We start from the raw sequence: 20,065 nt of genomic DNA on the forward strand, positions 1-20,065 counted from the left end.
CTGATTGGGAGGACTGTGGAGGGAGTTGTCAGTGGGGAGAGGAGAGGAAAATAAGAGGGCAGGTTCCAGAAGAAACATGCAATTACTAGATGATATACAAATGCACTTTGCACACACTGAACACACAGAACAAATATTATGCACTACAACACAAAGAAAAACAACTATTTCAGAACTAGATAAGAATTTGAAGCACTAGTTAATTAAAAATACCAGAAAAAGGCATCCCTTAAGACAGACAGAAAATTAAAAAGCACAGTAACGACCACCTACGTATTTTTATGCTTAGGTACTTTTCCATCTATACATGATGAAAAAAACCGCAACACTCGTGGAAAAAAAAAAACATCTTGCAGATATACAGAGGGTCACAAAAGCTATGAAAGAGATACTTAACACAGGTTCCTGAGCAGATGACAAGCCATTAAACTTTCACCTTTTGGTAGTTATGATGATCTGATGTCTCTTTTATGATATCAGCCATTTTTTTAATTAAATCTACAATGTGTTTAACAAGCAATTCTTCCATCAATCTTTGATGTGTTTTACTTATAAAGCAATGTCAGTTTTCAGTTCAGTCTCCCTAAAGTTCCAGAGAAACCATTTTCCACTCACTTGCTTTGAAAGCCATTAAAACAACTTGATGAAGAACAGCAGCAGGGGGCTAACAGAAGCCAAGGCTTAGGAACAATCTTTAGATTTTTCTCCTAAGACTTTCTCACAGACCCTCCTCACAAAGATCCTCAGGGCTTTTCATCCTCTCCTTCCTCCCCACCCCCTCCCAAAAATCAGTTCAAAGTGACAGATGCAACTAGCTCCAGATTCTGCTCTTTTCTTAATTTCACTTTTACCGCTCAATTTTGATAGACTCAACTGAAATCTGATTCCCACAGAGGCAGTCCTCTTATCATCTTCCCATTGGGAAAAAGTAATGCACAGAAAGATTCAAGTAACTTGTGAACACCTTCTAATCTGTCATCCATTCTAACAGAGTGCACTACTAGTGAGACATGTACCTGTTACTTAAATACCACTGGCATTCAGTAAGTTGATTGAATTAGTGATTAATTGATTAGTGATTTATCTACAGTTCTATGTGTTACTGCAGTGTTTCTGAAACTTGCATGACAGTGACTCTATAACAGTTTCAATACTGGAATATAAAGTAAAGAACTGTGCAAGCTGACTATAAATGATCTTTAAAATGGGAATTGCCTGTAACAAATGGTAAATTCTTTGGTTATAGTTTCATGCAAATGCAGGAATCCCAGTTTTATGGAAAATACACCTATTCGGACAGTACTTATGCTAATTAGAATCAGTGGAGCGGATTTTTTTTAATCTCTGTTTTGCTGTGCTCACCATAATTTTATTTCTTTGATTATGGCTGGCTGAAGGACAAATTTCATTGATCACTAATTTGTGGAACATCTGTAACTCCAAAGCTCTACCAACTCTTCAGTTGCTGCATTCAAGTGATGTCACTGCATCAAGATACTGAACATGGATTTTCTCAAATGTGAACGGCTAATTCCATGAAGCAGGGCTATGGGACACATCAATCCCAGATTCTGTTTACAACCCCTTGTTCTTTTACAAATGAGAGCTACAGTTACAGGACACATGGCTGGAGCAAACAGGGACTGAAGTAGGCCAGCCTCATGTCTCCTCAACTTGAGGACAGGGGCAGCACATATGAGGGATTTGAGGTCAGGAAGGACAGATGGTGGGCATTCCCATTACAGCTAAGTCACCTCTTGTCCTTACAGCATTGAGCTTTGTATTTGCCAGTTGGTGACTCTCACAGTTTGTGTTTCTACATTATTTTACCAAGCTTGTATTTGTAACTCAAACTGTGAGAATACATTGTGGAATAAATTTCTAGATATCTTGTGAACAAATCTTATTGGTACTTTCTCAGAACATTAACAATTATACTTTCTGCTTGTCCTCCCTTCAGCTAAAGTAATACATTATTAAAATGTTAGTGTGAGATGTTTTTAATGAGTTTTTCTTTACAGAAATTTGAAAGAAAAAAATCTCATAAGAAATTCTAAGTCAGAAAACTGACATACAACACTATAAGAGAAGATGCAAAAAGTTTCTGTTTGCTTTCTGACATAACTGTATCATAAATATTGGAAAAGGATCCATCAAGAATATAAACTAAGGAAGTCCAAGAAGTAAAGAAACAATACCCTAAGGAACAGGAGGAGTAATGTATGATATTCTACAAGCATTCAATCACTTTACAGAATTGAAAAAATGTTAAGGCTGGAAGGACCTCACAAGATCACTCAGTACAAGTCTCTTAACAGTGGCAGGATCAAACATATGTTATGTGAGTGCTATGTAATACATGCCAGATACAGAATATGCTTCTAAGCATTATCCAGTCAGAGCCTCCATTCCAGGCTGTTCCATCATTCAAACTATTCCACCATTTGTGCAGTCTCATGACTAAAATAAACACTTTCAATCCTATATATGTAATAGCACTGTAAGATTATGCTGGAAGTACACGACTTAGAGTTTATCGTGAACACTCTGGCAGAGTAATAGTTTAATTAAAATTAGCATTAACATTACTTCTTTCATATTAATTTTCAAGAATGATTACTTCTCCAGAGGGCTAAACTTTTCTTTTCCCATATTTTCTATTTCAAGAGAAAGAACATCTCTCACCTTCAGGAGTTTAGCCTCATTTCCCTATAATGTATTCATCACCACTCAGCACATCTGTCCCAGCAAATCCCATTTCCTGTTCTATTCATGAGGCTCAGCAACCTGGAGCTTTAGTGATTGCCGCCACACTTTTCCCATGGCCTTCTCACCTCTCACCCCCCCACGCACCCCGCTCCCATTGTTTATCATCTGTTCTCCCCTGCTGCAAACTGCTGTCAGATGTTCACTTATCCCTAATCTTACTCACTGCCTTTGATATTCTTTCTAATCCAACAACCTGTCAACTGGGGCATCAGCCCATGTCCACACCAGCTGCTCTGTCACAGGCTGTAAGATTCCCTCTCTGCTCCAAGAGGTATTTAAAGGATTTTGACACAGCAACCTCAACGTGAAACAAATAATTAATGCTGTTTTGATCAGTGATCAGGGCTTTAGTGTGACATGAGCTGACCACTAAGAAAAACTGAGCTTTACTTTGTTTAAACTTCAGTAAACTTTAGCGTTACTATATTAACAAGATTTTGATCAATGTCTGAAGGACAATACCGAAAAGCTAAGTTCTTTAACTTTGGTTAAAAATTATGAAGAATAATTAATCTGAGTGGAAGTCAGAGGGGAAGATAACATTATATGCCTGCTGGGTAAAACATGCTCATTTATGCAGTATCAAGTTGTATAGAGTTTTGAAAGCACGGGAGCTGACCTTTTATGAGTTACAGCTGAAAATACAAATGTATTTTAAATACTGCAGCAGTTGAGATAAAATGATTTAAAATACACTTGTTTTCAGAAATAGAGTAGGATCATTTCATCCCCTATAGAACATCAAACCCTGACATTTTAAAGAATACAGCCATTTACAGAAAATCTAATTTCCACAATATTCAGATTTACTATAAACACTTAAAATTTTACAGTATTCATCTACTTTAAGACATATCAAATACACATAATGTCATAGCTGGGATTGTGATTCAGATGACAGATTTTTTGTATGAGGAAAAGTTTCAGCTAGTTAAGCAAACACATGAATTTTGATCCAAACTGAAAAACAAATACAGCATTTAGTTGTTGGAAGAACATGAGCACTATTTTATTTCTCAGATCTAAATGCAATTACTAAAAAAGAGATGGTACCAAGTAAGACAAAAAAGACTACTTTATACCCTACAGTAGCTGTATTTCACACACAAAAGTATAATAAAACTTCAGTGATGAATTTTATAACATGGTTCATTCACTTAGAACTAAACCACTTTTATTCTTAGGGTTTGTCTATACCAGGACATCAAGAAAATCAATCTGAAGTAAGTACCTTGATGAACTTGAATTCTGCTACTTAAACTCCATTAAACCCCTGTGTGGACACAGTCATCCAGTTTAGTTTACTGCTCCCTTAGGGCACACACTGGAAAGTTAACATGGATTAAGGTAGGGTAAGAATTCAAAGTGCAATTGTACTTTGAAAATGGTTTAACGTAAACAGAACCAGACTCTTTGTTGTAGAATGAGACATGGAGTTAATCAGGAAAGTCCTGTGCAGACAAGTCCTTGCAGATGAGGCTACTGGAGTGGTATAGCCAGAGCTGATGGTTTTCAACTTCTCCTTCTGCAGATCTGGAAACATCTTCCAGGGAAACTGCAGGCCTTGTTAGCACATTAAGCCTGCTAACAATTGATCTGCTTTTCTTAGCTGCCTCATATGGATGACCTACAAGTATTCCAATGGCACTCAGTGAGCAGCATATCAGAACTTGAGAAGTACAGTTTAAGCTCACTACAACTTCTGTACCTCCGTCTTAACTTCACAGTTACTGTGCAGTAACCCAAGTAGTCTGATGGCATTAAATGAGATTTTACTGATCGTTTATGTAAGTGCAGACACATTTCAGCTACAAAAGGTGCTCAACAAGGCCTTATTCTTTCCATTATGTGACATTTGCTGTCACAAGTGTGTTAAATTGTAGTATGACTGACCTAAAAATACGAAGTTTTGTCACTGTCAACTACTTTACATGCATTTACTTAAAACTTACATTCACTTGTCAAAGCATGCTGGATAAAGAAATTAAGACTAACAAGACATAATTTCACTGAAACAAAAACAAGTACTAGTGTTCTTTTCAACTACTGCACTTATTAACTAATGCTTCTCATTTCCCCTACAGTAATTAATAAATGTCTTACACAAAAATAACTTGTACAAATTTTCAGAGTTGAATTCAAAGCATACGGCAGAGTCAGAAGCAGATATGCCTGGATTCCTTAGCTCCTTTTCTTAAGTCTGCGTTCTAATTGCAGCAAACACCATTTCCCTCAAAGGAAATTACGTTCCCTCAGTACTCAACTCCCTAATGCTGTCTCTGCAAAAACTTTTCTTTCTTTTCTTTCTTTCATCCATATGAAAAAATTATACTGCACCTCAACCACATTGACTGTTGACACAGCAGCAGTCAGATCAAAAATCAGTCTCATCCAGGATCTATCTCTGACAGAAGCCAAGATGCCCAAGTAAGAATATATTGTTAAAACACTCTCAGACTCCTGCAATTTGCAGCTCAGGGACTCCCTGAGCTGGAAGCAGTATGTTTCCATTTAAGATTAATACTCAACACTGACATAACAGACTTGACAAGCTGAAGAAAATGAGACAAACTTCACAGGGAAAAAATGGCATCTCCTTTCACTGCACTACTGCTTTAAAAAATGAACTGCAAATAAATGTGTTACTTGGTAACATATTTCCTACTACTGGAACCTTTTGAAGATTCAACAGAAGACTTACTTGTTTGAACAGGTAACTTAAAAATCTGTTTACTCCCTCAACAGCATAATTTTTAACTGTCAAAACAGAAAAGAATGTTTTATGTTTATAAAAAAGCAGACGGAAGTTCCAGAGAATATTTCAGGCAGCTGGGCACATTCATGTTGCTATTACCATATGCAAAAATTCCTAAATGCAAAATAGGATTGTTAATATTATTGTTACACTGCCCTGCTTTGCTTTTTCATCTTCAAAGTTTTCATGGCATTAATGATACAGGCCTCACTTCTTTCTCCATGTATACACATATTCTAATTGTGATGACATCTCCAAGACAGTTAAAACGGTAAGACACAGTGGTTGCTCATGGTCACAAAAGAAAGCAGTAGCAAACTCAGATCAGAAGAAATTCTTTCTTCACTGATGAACTGTACCCTGCTCATAAAGCACATTTTCTACCCATTACAAAGTTCATGAGGTGTTAAAATCTACAGCAGCCTTGAAAATTGCTTTAGAAGTACTTAAAACTCAAAGACATAATAATTTAATTCTTTTAACAGTGAATGAAAAACATCATGCATCAAAATGAGCTTGAAGGGAGCATTTTTCATTTTTAACTTTAAAATAAATTATTCTAAGGAATAAATCAATAGAGGAAATGTGATGCTAAGGCATTGACCTACTCTGAAGTGTGGAAGGAATGTGAAGCTCAGAAAAGAGCAAATAGTTCCAATTCACCATTACTGACTGCATGGTTCAGTCGATGTGCATGGAGTTTTTGAGGTTTATCCCACCCCCATCATTGAAACAGATGCCCATTCACCATTCCACAGATTCAAAACACAAACTCGCACACAAACACACTGGGAAAATTACTGACAGTTGGTTCTAGTCCGGTGACAAACTTCTAAAAGTTCCTGGGCAGAACGCACATGCATGTTTATAGAATGCAAGGAAACAGTGGCAAGAGCTCCCCTGCCAGAGCAACTTTCAAAAACAAAGGTATACAGAGTAGTCTGGGAGAGATCCATAAAAGCTTTGCTATGTGAGCTCTGGACAAAAGTTTCTATAAGAGCTCAAGGTATTATTCTACCAGCTAGATGCTTCCCCCCAGCTGATGGATGCTGTGCCTCCCCTTTGAAGGGTGCAGTCCCCAGCACAGAGGTCACCAAAAAGAATATGCAAAGGCAATTCACTTAGTTCTGTGTAAAGCTCAGTGATCTGGCTGGAAGGGCTGATGGCAGTGGGTTTGAATTGGAACAACAGAGCAAGAGCTGGAGCAAAGCCACCTTCTGCTCATTCCCGGGGGGAAGAACCATTAGCACAGGAAAAACTTGAATGCAGAAACTTCTTAAATTGCTACAGCAAGATCCACCATAGCTCTGTCAAAACCGTGTGTAAGGGTTCAAATCCAACATGCAGAACCACTGAAATCCTTCTCTGCTCAGGTGTTGATTAAGATTTCATTGTATCCAAATCCCATTTGGATACTTCATCCTGCTCACGTAATAACTACTCCCTTAACTGTTGACTACTCAGAGTTGACTTCATGACTAGGAGTCTCAGCAGAGTTCTTAAACTTGGGTGTTTTGGGTTTTTTTTTTTTTGTTTTGGGTTTGGTGGGGTTTTTGGTTTTGGTTTTTTTTTTTTTTGGGGGGGGGGTTTGTTCTGGGGTTTTTTTTGTTTTTGGTTTTTTTTGGGGGGGGGGGGGGTGGTTTGTCTGATATATAGGCTAGTGCCTGGCTAGCATACACAAAAGAGAGCTGAAGATTTACACACAAATGTGTTTCCCAGCAGTGAGCACACTCTCCTGTGATGTGGGAAGCAATATTAATTGAAGTGAGATCTTGCAGCCTGACTCTACCACATCCCAGGGAAATGCCCTAGCCCTTGGGCATTGAGTTAATCTCTCATTAGCCATCCCTCTGGTCTCTTGAATAAATTATTTATGAAAAGCAGAAAAACTTCAATAGGAAAAAGTGAAAAGAGATTTACCATGGAGTTCCTGGTAAAGAAGCCAATTCTTCAGGAGGTGATGTATGTTTTAAAAAAAGCCAATTTAGATAACAAATCAATTTGCACTTTGGGGCCAAGCACACATTAAAGCTAGACAGATGCTATCCTCGATGTGAGAAAAATGAATTTTCTTCTCTCACTACCAAGCAGAATCAAAATATATAGGAACACAAGGTTCCTACTGACAAAATGAAGAGAGTATTCCTCAGGCTAAGTGAGGTACCTTGTCCATCTCTCAACTCCAGGCCACATCACTTCAAACATGGTTGATTTGACTAAGGGCCCCACCTGGAGCAGAGCTGTCAGCTGAAAATCCCAAATAGAAGCTGAAGTTCCTTTTGAAGTTCTGTCAGACACCCATTTTGAAGAATATAATCTTAATTTGTACTTTACTCCTCCATATTGGCCCTCACAGAAATCTGACTGCAATTTGCTGAATTCCACAATTCCTTGGCTGCACTTCCATTTCTAGCTCTACACTACACAAAGACAGAAGTAATAATTTAAATGAGTGACTGGTACAGTGATTTGTCCAGCAAGCCAGGCTATTCTCCATAGCTTGGATGCCCAACATGAAGCTGCAGGGTCCCTCAATCTGCAAGGTTTGAAACCTGGAAGTCTTTCAGAAGGGTATACAACTACTTTTATGCTCTATAGAAAAAATTCAGAGCTCACTGCTTTCATTTAAAATACAGATGGGCAGAAGGAGAGGATGATGAAACGCTTCATATGAAAAGCTCTCATGGGAAGAACAGAATCCACCATGGGCATAAATTGCTGTATGGTTTTCCACCATTCCTTCTTCAGGAACTGCCACGATTTCTTACAATCCTCACTTTAGTGAAACAGCCAGAAAAGGACATTTTTCCCACAGACTTTTGGAAGAGTATTTGTATATGTGACCAAATACAGTCTAAAGGATGACTCAACCTCTTACAAGACAGGGGAACTTGGGAGTCAAGCACAAACCGAAAGGACAGTGCTGTGGTTTTTTCTAACATGACAGTAATTGCCTGACTGGATTCTATGTAAACACAACTCCGTTCTTGTGTTGGTCCACAGCTCCCAGTCTGAGCATCTGTATGTCCAAGGAAAACACTCAGCTGGCCAAAACATTAATGCAATCCTTGGGCCTGCAAGTGTAAATGTGTAAAATGCCCCTGAGAGCAGGTAGGCAATGATCTGACTCTGTGGCTCCACTCTTCACCAGGTGTGACCACAGCCTCCTTCAGATGTGTAACCTGTGTGGGTTTACAAAAGTATTTCCAGAATCACAGAATATTCTGAGTTGGAAGGGACTCATGAGGATCACTGACCCAACTCTTGAGTGAATGTCCCATACAGGGACTGAGCCTGGGACCCTGGCACCACACTCTGACCAACTGAGCTAATTTGCTCAGCATTTTGTTTAGATTTCAGGCCCCAAATGAATCCTCTTCTTATGTCTTACACATTTGGAGTGCTCTGTAAAGCTGCTGGAACAACAGTGGTTTACAACTGAGTTGGGTGCAGGTTGAATGGATAAAATCAGACTAGCAAGGTATACTGAAATATAAATCACCAATCTAAATTTATCCTTAAAATAATAAAATTTATGTTTATGTTAAAGATCTTGCTATATTAGATATAGTAGCAGGACTCAAATTATCTTCACAAAAGTAGCATAAGTTTGATATGTCTAGAAATCAATACTGTTATTTAAGCATTCAGGAATGCTTAGAAATAATCTTAAAATTCTACACTGTATGTAAAAGTTCTTTCAAGTTTGTATTTGTACAGAAAAGCAGTAGTTGTGAAAGAAAACAAATTAATTAAAAAAACCTCTCACTTTCTATCTGTCCTTGGACAGAAGATTTATGTTAAACATCAATGACTATTTTAGGAATATACCTTTTTGAAAACAGATTTCAAATTCTCAGTCTTCAAGGCCCCAATTATCCTTCATTAATATTATGTGAACACCAAAAAATGCATCAATGAATGTTCTTTGGACTACAATGAATTATAGGGGATATGTCATAGCTTCACAAAATGTACCTATAAGACCACCCCAAGCCTTCCAATTACATAATAATTCCACATATTGCATAATTTCAGTATCCAAATTAGTTTCAGTTTTCACAGTGCAACAAATGCCATTATTCAAGTTTTCCCCATTAGATTATTCTGTTATCCAGAAAGACTTTTTTATTAGATTTGGGTCAAGTTCAGCAAGCAAGTGCAGGGAATTCATGGATGGGGGAAATTAATGTTACTTAGGAACAATTAGGAACTGGGAAGAAAAAAAGTTTCTTTTCTTTTTCCAGATAGTGAATTAAAATAGTTGGACAAGGGAAGACCTACTCAGTATAAAAGCCTTAAGATCAAGGGCTAGATTTTTGAAACAATTGTCAGTTTTAGAGGAGTGGTGGAATTTTCAAAATTCTTAAGCACAACAGGCATCTAACTCTCTTGGATTTCAGACACTTGACTGTTTAATGGGGTTTTCAGCAGACCTAAATGCTTTTGAAACAATTAGTCAAATTAGTGAAAATATTTAGCATTTCCTCTGGTTAGTAAGTCAGTTTTTAAATGCAAAATGGGTCTCAATAAACCTAGGGCCTGTTTCTCAGGTCAGGTACAGACAGTTGTGCTCACACTGAGCTCATGCTCTCAGTGGGCTGGACCCAAGCCAGCCTCTGCACAGATGCCATAGAAACTACATTTTCAAGTTCATTTTAAGACAGTGCTGCAGCCAAGAGAAACAATCTCTCACCAGGCCCCAAACACTCATCCCTAACTACCACATTACCACCTCCCCTCTGCCAGCATAATGAACTGAATCACTGATCTTGTCTGGCTTAAAACTGACTTTTTTTTTTTTTGCTAGATTAGGTTTTACCCTGGTCCAGCTCACTCAGTTGCTGCACAGACACTTGTGCAAGGAGAGGAAGTAGCAAGAAGGGCAAGTCTACTTCATTTGGTGGCAATGCTGATCTCTGTCAATTCACAGCACATGACCAAACATATCCTTATTTCTTCTTTACTATACTCATCACATCTAAGGCACATCTATTCAATTAAATGTAATTTTGCAATACTGTTTCAAACATTTTAATTAAATCTCGTTTTTCATGTAAATAGAGCATGACTCAGAAGTGAAAATTAAATTAAGTAGTAAGACCCATCACTTGTAAGCTAAGCCAGCAAAAATTCACAATGTGAAAGAATGTTTTTCAGGTTTACTTCTGATTTCTAAAAAGACATAGGTCAGTATAAAGCTCTTAGGTGTTCATGAATCAAAATAGTTTATTTATCCCAACCAATGAGAAGAGAGCTTTCTTTGGGAAAATCATGTATAAAATGTATTTTTTAAAATGCTAAAAATCAGCTCATTTGCTTTGATGAAACCTATTTGAACCCTTGCTTTTCATTTTCTGTTGTTTATCTCACTGTTGGACTCAATACATTCCTCTTCTGCCTTTCTAACTGATGTGCTTAGAAGCGAAGCAAAGGAGGAATGAGAGCTGTGTTTTCCACCATCCATTTCTAGGGCTGTCCAAACTCTCCTTCATTTCCCCTTCCACCACTCTGCCTGGATAAAAGCTCATCCTGGACCAGCCAACGAGCAGGCCCAAGGAAAGCACCCGAGGAACATGCAATGCTTTGCACTGGGAAAGTGACTTTCCTTTCAAAGCTCGCATTCCTGCCGCTGTCGGAAGCGCCAGCTCTCGGCGATCCTGTGAAAGGTGACTCATGTTGATACAAACATGATAAGGGACAGGGTTTCCTTCCTCACTTCCCACCTGCGGGCATTGAGGCTGTTCACGGAATCACAGAATATGCAGGGTGGAAAGGGACCTCTGGAGATCACCCGGTCCAAACCCCCTCTCATGGCAGGGTCACCTGGAGCAGGAATGAGTCCAGGTGGGTTTGGAATGTCGGCAGAGAGGTGACCCCAAACACCAGCACGGAGTGAAAGTGACAGTGACAGCCCCAGCCCCGCGCGGGCGGCAAGCACAGGGGACACCCATGGGGACGCAGGAACCGCCGGCACACCAAGGCAGTGACCCCACGCTCTGCCGGCCACCTCCACTGCGCTCCTCGAACCCCACCTGAGGGCGGGCCGAGGGAGCGCCGGGGACAGCGCGGCCGCCCCGGGGGTGCCGTGAGGTGGCAGCGGCGCTGCTCCAAAATGGCGCAGGCGGGGGCTGGCGGGCCCCGCAGGGACGGGGCACGGCGGGCGGGCGGGCCGGCGGCGCCACTCACCTGCCGGTAAGAGAGGCGGAAAGGCCGCAGGTAGAGGGAGGAGGTGCAGGGCTGGACCGCCAGCTCCTCGATGGCCTCCATCCCTGCCGCGGGGGCAGCGGCCGCGGCGGGAGGAGGAGGAGGAGGAGGAGGAAGGGGAGAGGCCCGCGCAGCCGCCGGCGGACGGGCCGGGAGCGGCACCGGAGCTGACGGACGCGGGCGCGGCGCTCTCCGGCCTCTGCCCTCAGAGGGAGCCGGAATCACGGAGTGCTGAGTTTCACCCCCCCCAAACCGGGACACAGGAGCCTCGCCGCCTCTGTTCACAGAATCACCAAGGTTGGAAGAGATCTTTAAGATCATCCGGTTCAAGCGTTCGCCCAGCACTGCCGCTGTAACCCTCACTAAACCACATCGCCCAGTGCCACATCCAGACACCTCTTGAGCTCCACCATCTCCTTGGGAAGACTGTTGCAATGTCTGACAATTATAACAGTGACAAAAATGTTTCTACTGTCTATTTTGAATCTCTCCTCTCTTAGCTTAAGGCCATTTATTCTTTTCCTCTCACTGCAGGCACGGAAGAAGAGACCGGCCCTCACCCACCTCACTAAAACCTCCGGTCACGGAGTAGAATTATTCTCCAGAAAACCTTTTCACAATGCTGTTTTCTCAGGAGCTTGGTGGATGTTCTCAGAGGGTTAGTTATTCCCACACTTTACACCAAAATTTATGGGGTATGCCAGCACTGAACTGAAACCCGCGCCCTCCTCCAAAGCCTTGATGCGATCTAGGTGCTCCCAGGTCATCCCACTCCTGGACACCATCGGGCTTTGCAGGACGAGCACCTTGCTGTGAAAAGCACAGTCCCTTCTGCCTGCCTGCATGTGTGGTGCTTTCCTGCCAGATGGAGATTGTATGAGTGGTGTGGAAAATGCAGGTACAAATACAGATTCGTGGATAACCTGCAATCCATCGCTCGATGCATCTCCAACTTTCCTTTTCAGTCAGCTTCCAGTACTGATCATGCACCCAGCCCATGGCAGAAGAATAAAAGCAGCTCGGTTAGACTCCCCTGGCTGTTTTCAAGTTATAAAATAGTTATCTCCTCCCCTTTTATTCATTATTTTTTTAAGCAGAATACTATTAGATTTAGCAATTTCCTGGTTTTTGTAGACATTTGATCACAGTTATGCAACATTAGGTTACATTACTCTGGGTGCTTTAATTCTCCTAATAATTACGGTCTAGTTTCATGAGCAACAAAGCTCACAATTTGTGGTGGTTGTTATCTCTCTGATTTGTGATCACTTTCCATGCAGATGTGCCTATGTACAGAGATTTAGGTGCCATATAAATCAAAATATTTTGTCAGTGTATTGGCCGCACTGAGAAAAATCTGAAGTTTCTTGTATCTTTTTTTTTTCTTATTTTGTCTTCCTCTGTACTTCCACTGCATCACTAAGAAGTTTATTGTCTTGTCATGTGGTAGTAAGAATTTCAGCAGTCTATCTAAAAGGAACAGATCCAGCAATTACAAAACTCACTAAGAGGTAAATGAGGCAGCACTTACATTGCAGAATGCTTACCATCAGTTCTGATAACGCAAGTGGCAAAAAAAATGCCTGGTGGGGCTGAAAAGTGTGGTTTTAAAAGTATGTTTGCAAAGCTATCATAAAAAATAGGCAAGGAAATGTATTTTATTAGCTGACTTTGAAAATATTTGTGTAACTCTGTTTGCATCACTGTATATGTCTACATATTTCTGTTTTTTTCAGAATGATCTCAAGGTCATTCAGAGCTCCTGGGAACTTATGCTATATTTTTCTAGTACGTTATTTCAGTCTTCCAAGTCCAATTTAAGTATAAACACAGTTTCCATGCACAGCAGGTTTACAGTATCTCTGTTTGCTTATGTTAAAAGTTACCAGCTACCCAGGTCGATTCAGCCAGTCAGATTGCCCTCTTCAATAAACATTCTGACACCACTCTCAGGTTTTGAGTGTGTGTGTGTTTTGGGGAACGTGTCACACTGTGTGATGGATTGCTTATTCCATTCCTAGGCTTAGGTGGGAAGCTTTTGGGGTTGTGATGTGTCACAGACCTGATCTCGTTAATGTACCTGGAACAGTTGAGCCCAGTGTCACAGGAAAATGCATTTCGGGATACTCTGGTGTTGCAATTGCAATGGAAAGCTGTTGATTCCTTTGTTGGAAAATCTTTGTGAGTATGCCAGCTGAATTGAGGATTTAACAGGCTGAGATTGAGGAGTTGCCTTAATGTTCCTGTTTTACAGGTGAGATCTGAGCAAGAAAATAAATAGGAAAAATATGTTCTGCATAGTGGGACTATCATTCAGTGCCTGGACCTGAATTCCATTACAGTTCTTTATTAAGGCTCATATACCCTCTGCAGCAAGTGGTTTTGCATTTGCTAGTCCAGGAACAATCCCAAGAAGGAAATTTCTCTCAGTTACCATTTATTCCAAGGGACAATAACAAAGGGGAAACACTTTTGTGAGGGTGAGACACACTCCTGCTTTCCTGTTCCCTTTCAGTGCTTTTCTGGCTGACTGGCACAGTGACCCCAGCCTGGCTCAAGGTGCAGTGTGTTCACAGCAAGGATTAGGAGATGATACAATGCAGGGATGCTGCTCAGTCCCTCACTCAGGGGTCAGGAGAGCTCTGTTCCCACCTGGCTTCCAAAGGACGTGGCAAGTTTGCTCAGTAAACTGCCCTAACTACTTTGTTGTGTGTTCCTTGGCATCCCTGTGTGTTTGCTCCTTTTAAAAGCAGAAATACTAGCAGTGGTATGTGTCCAGAAACTTGGGAAAACAGACATCCATAATTCCAAAGTGTTTGAGGACTGTGTTCATGCCTGTTACCTTCAATGAGATATTTGCAATACTTAAGTGCATGTTTAACTGCTTGCAGAATCTTTTGGGTTTGATTAGCGTTATTCCAGTATCATTTACATTTCTACAATCCTTTCCCGAGTTCATCATTTCCCAAACCTCTTACACCCTGGATTACTCTTGGCTCTCACAGTTTCTTTGCAGGGCACTATCCAGGTTTATCATTGCACTTGTAATCAAAACAGCTATCTCTGATGTCCTTCCACAAACCAAGTGCCTTATGCCATCACATCTTCCTTCCCAAGTATGACTGTTAACTTGACTTCCAGAAAACCAAGAATGTGTCAGAATGACAGGTTGCCTTTCACTACATTAAATACATTCCTTTTTCTCCCTTAACAGTGGCTTCTGGATAGTTTTCTTGTTAATAAAAACAAAAAACAAACCAAAAGAACAAAACAGATACAAAGTTATGAATGCTGTCATGGGTCGTTTGCTCATGGGTTCTTCAGTCTCCTGGAGCTGCTGGTCTCCTGCTGTAAAATACTAAAATCTAGATGTTTGTCCCTAGGCTGTAATAGCTCTGAGAATGGTTTGTGTAACAGTGTGATTAACAGCCCAATGAATAAAAGCAGAAAGTGTGAATAAAAATTTGTGTCTTTCCTGGAAAGGAGAGTGTATCAGCAGGCAGAGAGGGAAAAAAGAGAAGTGTTCTCTCTGGAGTAAAGGGTCGTAAGGGAAGATTCACTGGGATTTCTTGCAGAAAATGAAATGTCAACATTAGCGTTAAAAAGGAATTCTTTCTGCAGAGTAAAGTTCTTTGTTTAACAGACTTCTCTTTCCTTCAAAGCAGTGTTTGCTCTGGGTTACTTCGTGAGTAACTTTCATTACCAGCAAAGTACCCAAACTTTTTTTTGGTTGCTCTTTTAAAAAATCCCCTTGAGCTTGGAGTTTCTGCCGGCACAGTCCCTCCCTTCCCCTTACAGTCCCGCGGTCCTTGGGCAGGCACTCTGCAGAGGGTCAGGTTGCATCCTCATTAGCAGTTTGTTTTATTGCTGTTTGCTTTGGGACACAACCGGGAATGTTTCCGTCTGCTCGCCGTGGCCCCGGCAGCCAAGCACACCTCTCAGCTCGGCCCAGGCTTACAGTGAGTGGACACCCAGGAATGTCCCTTGCAGTACTTCCCTCTTCCCACTGGAGCTTAGCAAGGTGCCTGAGCTGTTGGGTTCACTCGTGCAGAGTTGGGCAGCACATTTTCCATAGTGATTTGTGTGTGTGTACGTGTCTGCGTGTACTTTTAATCTCCGTCAATCCCTGCCAGGCTCACTTTGTTCTTTGACATGCCGTGGCTCATGAACAAAAAATCATTAGGTCCCGAGCCTTTCATCTCCAGAGGACTCTGTAATATATTGCAGAGTATCATTACTTTTGATATTTGTGAGTACGGTAGTTACTAAGATACTACAAGTATGAAAGCCCCAACAACTAGAGGCATGTTGACTTGCAGTTCTCAAATTCCATTTTCAAAAAATATTTCTAACCCTCATGGTTGCAGGGAAAAATGGGAAATTTAAATGATGGAAATGTGAATGATGGCAAACTTAATGGTTTGTGAGCTCTTAAGTGGAGGTGATGCCACATGTTTGGTAGAAGGGCTTTGCTGTGGCGTGACAAATAACCCAGATCCCCAACTCTGGGCAGAAGAATGCCAGCAGAGGCTTTTGAAGCCAAGAGGCACTTGATCCAGCTGTGTGCCCACATCAGCCCCATCCAGCTGGGATGCCAACAAAGCCATTGTCTTGTGCCTAGAAACTGTTCCCAGAACTTCTTCCTCTGCCTCAGCTCCCTGGGCCACATGCAGTTTTTGTTCAGGTCACATAGGGGTATTAGGAGAGTTGAACACCTTTGCTGTACAGGCTTAGTGAGAAGGATGGATGAAAGTGTCCCAAATAAAGTCTATTTTGTAAACTCATGTTGGGAATCCTTATGGTTGACAGCATGAAATTGTATCCTCTTCATGTGGGCCATCCTTGCATCGCCACAGAGATGTTAGTTTTGAGTGCCTTTCTGGGGTTCAGATGCATGTTCTTGCTGTAATGAAGTGGCTGTTGTGAAGTTTGCCTTCTAAAGCTTACCCCTTAGGCTCCTGGGGAAAAGCAAGCCTGAAGCTGCCAATATCTCACCTTTAATTATTCAGTTCTGGGGCATAACCACCCTGGTTACATTCATGAAAGTCAGGAATTGTGCTTATGCAATTTTTTGGCATTGTAAATAGAGCCCTAGAGAAATTTGTTTTGATTTTAGTAGTAACTTTCCTGAGAGACGACTTTTTGGTTTAATAAATAATTTACATTTCAATTACAAAATATAAAATTAGAGGTCCACACTGCAGTACGTAATAATATGTTCCAACAATTTTATTCACCATCAATTGGTTCAGGGCTGCTTTAATCCATGAATAGCCACATTCTGAAGAACTTGGAGCAATTATTCCTGAATTTGGTTTGTAAGGACTAACAGCATGATCAAGACAGGCATGGTGTGTGGTATTGCTGATGTGCACCACAGCGAGTTAGAGGAATATGTCAGTTTGTTTCCCTTAGATGTTTTGATTAGCTCCACCTTGTTTTCAGAAAAAAGTGTATCTCTTTTAATGAGAACAACCATCTTGGTCTTTACTTTGCAAAATCAGGAACTATCTCATGGCTGTAGTAGGAAACGCACCCGGGTCTAGTTCGAATAGTGTCCTTTCCCAGAGGAGCTGAAATTTATCCATCTGCCTTGTGAAATGAAGGTCTGATAAATAGCTTTTTTTTTTTCCTGCCTATCATCAGTAAAAGCCTTGAACTAAATATGGTAAGAAAAAAAAAATTAAACATATTCAGTATAAATATAGATACAGATATCATGACATGTAAAATTGGTCTCTCTAAAAATAGTGAAGGAAAAAAGCTCTGCAACATAAATGTGTAACTAATATGTCAAATAGTTCTTAAGTTATTCACGATATAATATGACAAGTTGCAATATGGTATAAAGTAGAGGAGGGGAGGTGAGAACATGGGAAGTAAATTCTCATTCTTAGCTTTTCAGCTGGGGGAAGAACAAACGCACAGTCTGTGAAAAAAAAAAGAAACAATATGCATGCAAAATTTAGATATTTTTATATTGTATTAATTACTATCCAACAAATGTTGCCTACAGCTAACAGAGTGAAAATGATTAGAGGGAAGGCTTTGATTTTTCAATAAACTTCTCTCTAAGGAGGGAAAAAAGAAAATGATAACACTGTGTTGTTTGTGTTACAGAACCATGTACAACCAATGTCTGGATCTCATTATGCTGGGAACTGTTCAAGTGCAGGTAGAAAAATGGTGTCTTTCACAAAAAAAGCAGCAAAATATTTTGCACAAAAGAACAAACAAGATGAATGTACAGTAATAAGGAACAGCTGAAGGAGAGCAAAAGATCACAAAGGATCTTCTTTTGTTTGCCACATATGTGTGCAATAGAGCTGGAAGGAGAAAAGTATTTTGATTTCTCAGGGAACATTGATGTTCCAAGAGTCTGAAATTGCCTCTAAAAAAGGACTGGAGCCGGAGCTGTTGGATATTGGAGTGCTGGCTGTGGCTGTAGCCATGAGCCTGGTATCTCTGAGCTCCCCAGTCACCACAAGACTGTGCTGTGCCTGGTACTCTGCCCTGGACTGGGGGCATTACAAGCCCAAGGGTCCTTAATCTTCAGGCAGTTTGTCTAGCAGGATTTCTTGAAACTGGGGGAGCTGGAAGCCCTGGTCCTCAGGAGACTACCAGCTGGGCTGCTCACAAGCTGGGGCTGGCATAGCTCCAGTGGAAGCTTGCCTGTTTTTCAAAGGAATTTAATTGAATACTTGTCTGGATGAAATGTTTCTGTTTGGTAAATTGAGACATTCCAAAATAAAAATATATTCAGAGAGGTTTTTTTTTCACCAGATATAGGGAGCAGGTACATGGTTTCTATTTCAACATATTTAAATATAAATATATGTATATGTGTTTTCTGTAATAGAAAGGTGCAGAGACACAGCTGGCCATTTTCCTGCCTCCTCTTCATTAGACGTATTATATAATTTTCCTGCTTATTTCTATTGCACCAGTGATTAGGAACCCAGAGCTTTATTGTGATCATTGGTATCGAATCACAGAACAAAACAGCCTAAATGCTCTAGTGAGATTCTTGTGGCTGGAAGTGAGTTGGAGAAGAGCTCAGAGGAAGGACAGGGTAAGCACCCCACAACTTAGTTCAAGGAGTTGTAACTTTTCTTCAAAAAACCTGTGGTTGAAGGACAGCACAGACCATGATTCTGAGAGTGCAGTGGCAGTGTAGGATGTGGGCTGGAGATACGGAGCAGCAGGATTTCATTATCAGAGACTTGATGTCAGGAAGCAATATAAGGGTTGGACTGAGTCAGTTGAAATGATTTAGCAAGTAATCTGCAGGTTTGCAACTGATTTGTTGTTGAGGGCTAGCTGGAAAGTTAGAATATGGGTCTTTACAAGATTGGGTCTGGAAGAGATTGGATCTCCATAAAAATCAAAGTTCTGATAAACAAGATCCTAGGCATTTTATACTGGACTCTCAAAACTGCTGGCACTGACCTTTCCTAACTTGGGAAAGTGCCTGACTTTGAAACCTTGACTTTTTTTTTTAATAAATGTTCTGCATACTTTTTAATTCTTTAGTTGTAGTCCAGAAAAAAAAAATTAAACCACAAAACTCAACCCTTCCTCCTCTTTCCTATTTGTGATCTATCTTGTTGGAATTATTATTTTGTTCTGTGTTCTTGGAGGCTGCAGAGAAGGTTTCTAGAGCATTTCAATTGGAGATGTGGGCATTATTATGCCCACAGTAAAACTGAGCCCAAGTATATCCAGCCCTAATCTCTGTAGATCTCCTGGAGCAGCCTATTTTCATTTTACTTTTGCAGTGCTCCCTCTCTTAATGCCCCTTCCTTGCCTGCAGCCACTTCATTAGAAAGCCTGCAGAGCGGGAGAGGCGGATGTGCTTAATGCTGACAGGTGTCAAGAGCAAAGGAAAGGCGCTGTTTGTTTGGCTCCCTGCTCATGGGTGAGGAGTTTGCAGCTCAGCTGAACACGCTGGACAAGGCATGGGGTGTTAGGGTATGAAGCTGGCATGTGCTGGGCAGGGGATATGATATCATTGCTTTCAAACTGGTGGGGATCTATTCGCTGTGTTGCCTTTTTGCTGAGACTAGATATGAGATTCTCATAACCAAGCAACCTGTAGGAAGAAATTGCCCTCCTCCATCAAGATCAGGAATTATATATGGTTTAACCACAGTGCTCTCCAAAAACTAGTACAGTTTTCTGCTCGTATTTTAAAGATATACAGTCCACAATTGTGGGGACGTAGAGTCAGTCTTTGGCAGAGACAATCGAACAGGCTCACAAACAGGTGGTTTTCATCACTGGATGCATAATGCTGTGAGTATGTCTTAGCCCCTTGCCTGATGCCCTGATGCT

General features: G+C 40.8%; 1 protein-coding gene across 1 annotated transcript in view; it reads right to left on the reverse strand.

The window, feature by feature from the left end:
- The window catches only part of NUDT14 (nudix hydrolase 14), a 60,751-nt gene extending 48,635 nt beyond the window's left edge, over positions 1-12,116 (reverse strand). Inside the window, exon 1 of the mRNA XM_038138142.1 lies at positions 11,714-12,116. Coding sequence (XP_037994070.1) covers positions 11,714-12,052 — 339 coding nt within the window. The 5' untranslated portion in view covers positions 12,053-12,116. The remainder of the gene's footprint in view (positions 1-11,713) is intronic.
- Between the last annotated feature and the right edge of the window lie 7,949 nt (positions 12,117-20,065).

The sequence above is a fragment of the Motacilla alba genome, chromosome 5 (assembly GCF_015832195.1).
Source record: "Motacilla alba alba isolate MOTALB_02 chromosome 5, Motacilla_alba_V1.0_pri, whole genome shotgun sequence".
In the NCBI taxonomy this organism is placed as follows: domain Eukaryota; kingdom Metazoa; phylum Chordata; class Aves; order Passeriformes; family Motacillidae; genus Motacilla; species Motacilla alba.